General features: G+C 28.6%; 1 protein-coding gene across 1 annotated transcript; it reads right to left on the bottom strand.

Moving 5' to 3' along the window:
- Nucleotides 1–478: 478 nt before the first annotated feature.
- LOC132734735 (uncharacterized protein KIAA1958-like) lies at nt 479–2,074 on the bottom strand. Its single transcript, XM_060721584.1, has 2 exons — nt 1,840–2,074; nt 479–731 (listed from the first exon to the last, which is right to left on the bottom strand). Exons 1-2 carry the CDS (start codon nt 2,064–2,066, stop codon nt 479–481), a joined length of 480 nt encoding a protein of 159 aa, XP_060577567.1. The 5' UTR covers nt 2,067–2,074.
- Between the last annotated feature and the right edge of the window lie 5,449 nt (nt 2,075–7,523).

The raw sequence follows: 7,523 nt of genomic DNA, 5'->3' as shown, positions 1-7,523 counted from the left end.
CATTAAAATTGGAACCATGACATAGCATTGACAATTTCGTCTATTTATATTAGTTAAATTTATGACAAATGAAAATACAACATAATTTCAAATGAAAAATTTCCACTTAAAGTACAGCTTTGGAGAGTGGTTGTGAAATTGGGGCTCACCTTTAATTGACAAATCAGTACATTCTTTTTATTTATAGCAAAAAATAATGAATGAAAAATTAAATTTTAAAAAATTTAAAACAAAAAATTTCACTAAAAATTCACTGCAACTGAGCTATGTTTATATGGTAATTATTAATTTAATGTATCAATTTGGGAAATGAAATCATTTCAGTTTTACAGTAACATCCCGAAAAAAAACAAATATTACATAAATTACATTTCAGTATTGTGGTTGATCATCAACCACAATACTGAAATGTAATTTATGTAATATTTGTTTTGTGATATTTTTTTTATATAATTAATTTAAATTAAAAAATCTCTACCTATATGGGGTAATTCTTGAATTTGTAATGTTTGGCGTCTGATTTCATATCATTCATGATGTTATATAGTTTGTTGATCCCCATTGGAGCTTTTCTATACCAGCTCTTCTGAGTGCCTCCGCCTGGTGTCAGAAAGAAAGGACTTTCATCCGAACACATGCTCTCTGGTCTTTTATCTCGGTACATCTTGTAGAGGTGAATAGGGCATTTTCGTGTGTCTTCATCATTGCCAAATGCCTTTGGTTTTACAGTTCTTTAACATAAAATTTGTTAAATAAATAAATTTTGAAAACATAAAAAAATAATTACATAGATTCTAAGGTATGAAAATTGTTGAAAAAGATATGAGCAAAAATACTTTATTTTGTGGTCTTAGTTTATTAGATTTTACAAAATAAGTATTACAGTCAAAACTATGATAGTAATGACCTGCAAATTAAGGCGGCTGGCCATACTATAAGTCAAGGTCACTAACCAATACATAATTATAGGCAATATATAGAGCTACAAAGGTTCTATTTGATTGAATAACGGCTACTTGTGCATAAAGGTCACATTCTCTCGAATGGCCATTGCTAACAAATTTGACTGTATCATGACAGTGTTTTTTTTCTCTACTTTGAGAATGGTGCCGGTACCGGACTGATTGGGAAAAAATGCGTTATTTTGACTTCTATTGGGAATATTTTTTAATCCATTTTTCAGCTACAAATGAGATTAATCATCATGAATAAAGATAGCTAACAGCTTCCACTGTCCAGGTAGAACTATGAAGTGGTGATTTATATGAATATGTTGGATTAAAATGATTTCAGAGAAATTACTTGGCCTTGTGGGAATTTTGAAAAGCCATTTTGGAAATTTAAACATTGGGAAATTGGGAATTATAATGTCTTTTTTCTATTGGGAACGGTACCATTTTAGGGTAGTAGTTATATAAAGAAAAAAACACCGCATAAGATAGAGTATTATTTCTGCAAATTGAGCACAATTTCTGCAAATTGAGACTTTGAGTACATTTTTTCTGCAAATTGTCAATTTATAAATATAAAGTACACATTCATATTGTTTCGTTATTATAAATAAAAATGATTACTGTTTTTTAAACTTAAAATTGTGAAGTAAAATAAGTGTTTTTTCTTTAAATTTTAACAACAGGCAGTGGTAGTACATCCGAATGGTCCAATGAAAGGACATTTGTCAACGGCAAAAGATCTGGGTTCGAGTCCCAGTTTGGATACAACTATCCTTGCTGTCTTCTTGTTGAAATTAAAGTTAAAAATACTTTAGAAATAATGTTGAATAAGAAATATGATATTTTTTTAATCATTTAGAAGAAAAATTGTATTATAGTTTTATACCTTGTATCTCGAGGGTTACAACCTGATCTTGTTTTTGTTTGTCTCTCTTTGTCATACATTAAAAATTCTTGCCCCGTCACCTCGTCGATACATAATTGTACGTCTCCCCAGCAGAGGTCATGGCATTCTTTGCCTGTTCGCATGCCAAAATAACTTGTACAAATAAGCCACATGGAATGTATTAACGCTCTTGGATTGCCATCACCAAGTGTACCATTTTCATACATTTTATCCAGGGTCGCATCACCCAACACTTCTGCAGTTTTTGGTTTGTTGCCCAATCCTAGACTCTTGAGTTGCTGCTGTTGTTTTTTTGTTAATACAGCTCTTGTTTTAGAGAATTCTACATTTTTAAAAATGGATACATGACTTGATTTTGATTTCAAATGACGATCAATTGAGCTGATAAATCCTCTGATTGTTGTCGGTTCATATTCGGAACCATCTTTTTGGTAAAGCCCAAAATAAATGTACAGAGAAGATGATTTAGTTCATCTGGAGGTATGTACTCTGGCAACCTGGCTTCATTTTTTGCCATCAAAAATGACATAAACAATTTCATGTCACTTTCTGTTTTTCTTTTTGTATTTTTATTTTCATTTTCTAACAGGAAGTCATCAGGATCAATTTCCCTAAAATTTCTGTTTGCAACCTGAAAATCTCCATACTCTTCTTTATCATAGAAGTTATTAAAAATATCATCTAGGGCAGAAGCATCCAAATTTGCAAGTTCTTCCATTTTTGCAGACGACAGGAAGTAAATGAATAAAGAGGAAGTACATGTAATTTGTTGTTTGTAAATAAAGAGAGTAAATAGAAGGGAGACAACTCAAGTTGTACTTTTGTACATGTATATGGGGTTCATTGAAGGGGAAAAAGTAGTTCCGTAGCAGTGAAATTATCAAAATGATAATTTCACTGTTTGAAACAGTGAGATTATCAGGATTTAATCTACTGATATATTTCAATAATCCATTGAAAAGCATTAAATAAATGTTGCTAAAATAGTCTTATTACAGAGTTATTTTCATCTGTGGTTTAGACAAAAATCGATTAAAATAAAAAATGTACTTTGTTAACAAAACATTGTATTTGTTTGCTTTTGTTTGATTAATTGTTTCGTTTCTAAACTGGTACCAAAAAGACAGTACCAAACTGAACTAGATTAAAAAAATTCAATCATACCATTTTGTTAATTGTTTAGTTACTTTTGTTGGTGTTAATGATTCTAATGTCTTATTTGCATTTGTCTTCATTTCGTTAAATTTAAACAATCACGAATTAAACCATCAAATTTTAAAATTTGCACTGTCTATTTTGGTTATAAAGATGCCGTTATTTGATTATCATATCACTTTGTAAGATAAAGCAAAAATTGAAAAGGACAGAAAATGCAATAGAATTTTATCGATTGTGTTGCATATCAATTGCGATGTATTGTAACAAAAGTAAGATGGAGAATTTAAGAATAAGAATGTTCTTATTACCATTTAGTTATGTCATTTCATGACTGAGAAATAATGTTTATTGCTTTTGATTGTTCAATTTTTTGCACAATTATAGTAGATTGATTTAGGTATCCATATCGTTATTTATGATAATATTTATGATATTACAATACTGTTTGCAGGTTCAAACACCTTTTATTGATGTAGTGGATAGAAGAAATGTTTCGTCGATTACATTTCTATTTTCAATAAGTCGTTTGTTCATGTTGAATATAAATGCACTGTTAAGTTTTAAATTAACAAAATTTATTACAACAGTGAGGTAATGTTTCGATAATAAATAAAGTAGATTAAACAGGATTTATTTTGTTTCTTCTTTTATCGCTTTTAATTGTTCTTTTGTTCTAATATTATAATTTAAAATAAAGGTGAAATGTCATAAAGTCGTTACGAACCTGCTCTTGTAAAGTGATTTCTTTTATCCATTTACATACAATAAGACAATATTTACAAACTATATATGACTCATTTCATGATGGCAGTTTTGCAGTTTTGTATCTTTTGGTTTCATGTTTCACTTGTCTATTTATCTCAATAGATTGTTATGGTTAATTAGGCTTAGGGCAGGCAATTGTTTGAGAGATGCAAATTTCAAATCAAATGTGACCATAAAACTCTAAACATATGAAAAAATGGTACTACCTTTGCATTTCTTTGACAAGACAAGAAATTAACAAAAGCAATGGAGTGTTGTAATGATAACTTCTAATATGTGATATGTAAATCCTAGTTCTTTTAAAAGCGATTTCAACAATTCGACAATTTCTTTTAAAACAAAAAAGATCAATTTCTAATTATTCCTAGGAGTTCTATGATAATCTTATACTTACTAATCTTTCCTATAACAAAATTGAGTTATTATGATAAAACTGTTTTTGATTGTTGCAACGAACCTTTTTAAATTATTTCACTATTATGTAAATAAAATGTTATCTGTTTATGCTTTAATTTGCTTAGTTTATTTAGACACAATGCAATGATCTTCAAATAACTAGTAAGTATCTCTTTCTTTGAGAGAATAGTAAAATAAACAAGCTGGAATTTTTAGGTAAAATAGAGAAGGTGTCATATCTAATTTGTTTTAAATACTCCTTTATATATTTAGTGTCGTTAAGTCGCCTAAACTTCTCCAGCTAATATTGTAGTCAAACATGCTCGAATATTTAACATGTCGGCAAAGTAGATCTAGAAAAGGTTATATAGTCTTTGTCACCGATGTAAGACACGATAAAATGTTTCACGACATTGGCCTTTAGAGTAGGTTGTATTAAGGATGTTTACACAATAATTTGCTCAAACTATTTTTGTTGACCTATGTCTTATATTACCAAACCTAACAGGTCTAAAAGTAATTTCAAAGTTAATCATGTTTATTTGCTAATTCATGTATGTTGTAACAACTAACTGTTAGCTCATTTAAACAAACTGAACTTAAATATTTCTTTGTATGTTTAAACACTTTAAAGGTTATACTTTGTCCTTTTTAATTATGTTGAAACCATTCATATGTATTTTAGACAAGCACAGATACGACAGATTTAACAATACACGCGTATAACGTTTTTATAGTCGTCACCTTGCATCAGGACATAGAGGAGGTTCCGAGTCAGGATTATAAAAATTTGTAAAATTAAATATTTCTTTTAATTTTTGTTTCACTCGAATAATAATTTTATTCAACAGGCTCTGATAAACAAATACATGTAATAAATATAATAAATATTTCTTACAATACCTTTATATCTTTATCTTTCATTTTCTAATAGTGTTAGTCAATTTATATCTTCTATCTTTTCTGTTATCTATTTTAGTTATCTCTTTCAATTATCTTTTCCGTTATGAATAATTTTATTTAAAATCCGGTCTATTTATATGCTTCCTTTGTGTACATGACGTCAAAATGAAAGTAGGGTTTCCCGTAAAAACTGGGTTAACAGTGACGTCACGATATAATTATAGTTAACAAAATGGCGGACTTATTTCAGACAATATTTGATTATGAAGAAAAATGACATATATAAGAACATATAAACAATCAATCATGAGTTAATTTAAAGATGAGAAAATAATGTAATGTTTAAATATTATCGCTGAATTTACTGAATATCGTATCAGCATGGTAAACAAATGCTGTCAATGAAACGGAGTGGGTGTGGAACAGCCTAGCACTATCCCCACCTTTCAAAAGAATTGTCCCAATTCTTAACTGTGGTAAGATTATAAATATTATTATTTACATAATTAACTGGTAATACGTAGCACTTATGATACTATTCCTTATACTAGTACATTAAGACATGCAATTATTACAATACATTTTGTATTAATAAAGATTATAAGTAACAAAGATATTTAGGTCACGTAAATATGATTCATTATGCTAAAATTGTACATTTTGTGTATATCGGAAAATAAGAATTAATTTCAAACAGTCAGGGACAACAATTATTTTCAAAATTCACTCATCATATATTCTACTCTATATGAGTGGATGACAGGAATTTCTGATCACTATACAGTATTTCTAATGCTGTCAAAATAACTTTAAGTATCATCAGTACACATTTTAATCAAAGGGAACACATCTTGTTTAGACCCAACAATATTAATAATACTAGTACACTTTCTTAACCTAAATGAGGTTGTTTCCACAGTGCAACTTAAAAGAATCAAAGGTGAATTTTCGATGAAAGATAAGCGCGAATAATCGTTTTTCAAACAAATTTTTCCAGTAAATATTAAAGGCCAAACACTTAAATAAATAACTGTCGTTATATAAGGAAACATTTTGAAACAGTCAATACATCTTTCAACTTAAGTGATCGGTTTGATTTGTTATCTAGATTTATTGAGGAAATTGTGCAGACATTGTGTCTATTTTAATTCCAATTATATCTTTTGTTAATGGTTTTAAGTCGTTACATCTCTGGATTTATGTCTTTCTCGATTGACAATCGCTGCTTGTTATTATACAAATGCCATAAAGCATGGTGGAAAGTGTTCTTAATTTGGAATACACTTTGCGTTTATATCAAACCAAAGAGATTCCATAGTACGAGTTATGGCATATCATTACAAAAGGTGATTATAATTGACGGATGAATCTTCACGATTTCCATTTAAAACGTGTTTTACACATCATTACTTCATAAATAAAAAATAGTGTTAATTGAAGTAATTACTAGTAGAATGTTATCATTTTCTTCTGATAGACCGAAATAGAATAAAAAGAAGAAATATTATTGAAAAATTCTATATTGCCCGATTAGAATGGTCGTATTCACAACCTTACTATACAAAACAAAAATATCATGATACAATGGACTTTTTTGTAATTATTCGTATGTACATTTATTATTATACAACTGTAATTTTACTTGATATAAAAATTGAAAAAAATAAAGTCGGCTGTTTTGATCTACCATAAAATACCGTATTATCATAATTGTTTTGTGCATGATGGCGTTATGTAAAATTATGTAAAATCATTAAAGAAATTAAAATGATAACTAAGTAAAACGGTGCCACATACATAGTTTGCCTTAGGAAAATTTGTCTGATTTTAAACAAAGAAAACGATTACATAATTATACCACCTGTAAAAGTGTAAACAGCCAGCTCCTGTGCATCTATGTTTTTTATTTTTATTTTATTCTATATTGTCTTTACCTATAACGTAAACTTATAAAATAATTATAGCTGAAATAGATATTTTATTATGTTCAAACCTGTACAATTTAATAAGCCGATTGTCAAAAAGCATTTTCTAGTTGCTTGGTCCTGTGTATTCCAAATTTTAATATTGATAATAATTCATTTCATACGATTGTTCAGAACAAATGCACAGTAATGTGCTGGTTATCGCTAAAATAACTGATATTTTGTTAAAAACAAGTCACTGTTTATAACATAATGTGCATTAAAATAAAACAGTATCTTTATATGGTATCTAAATAGCACGAATAAGTATATTCTTTAAATTTTGCATTTAATTTTAAACATAGAATAAGTCATACAGTCGATAATTTTAACACCTTATTATTTTTTTATCATGCACGTTTTGTACACGATTCCTAGACATCCCGACTCCAATTTGTACATATTTTCCCTAAATGTATTACATAATCGTGGTTTCCCAGACAAACAAGATTTAATGTGTCACTTTTTACGATTAAT

Source organism: Ruditapes philippinarum, unplaced genomic scaffold (genome assembly GCF_026571515.1).
Source record: "Ruditapes philippinarum isolate M1 unplaced genomic scaffold, ASM2657151v2 ctg4156_1_1_1_1, whole genome shotgun sequence".
Classification (NCBI taxonomy): Eukaryota; Metazoa; Mollusca; class Bivalvia; order Venerida; family Veneridae; genus Ruditapes; species Ruditapes philippinarum.
This window is presented reverse-complemented; position numbering and strand designations above follow the sequence as displayed.

Bases quoted from the DNA above. Each gene is read 5' to 3' on its own strand.
- LOC132734735 (XM_060721584.1), bottom strand. From the start codon at position 2,066: ATGTATGAAAATGGTACACTTGGTGATGGCAATCCAAGAGCGTTAATA. The intron at 732-1,839 runs GTATAAAACTAT...TTTATGTTAAAG, and splicing joins TGTAACCCTCGAGATACAAG to AACTGTAAAACCAAAGGCAT.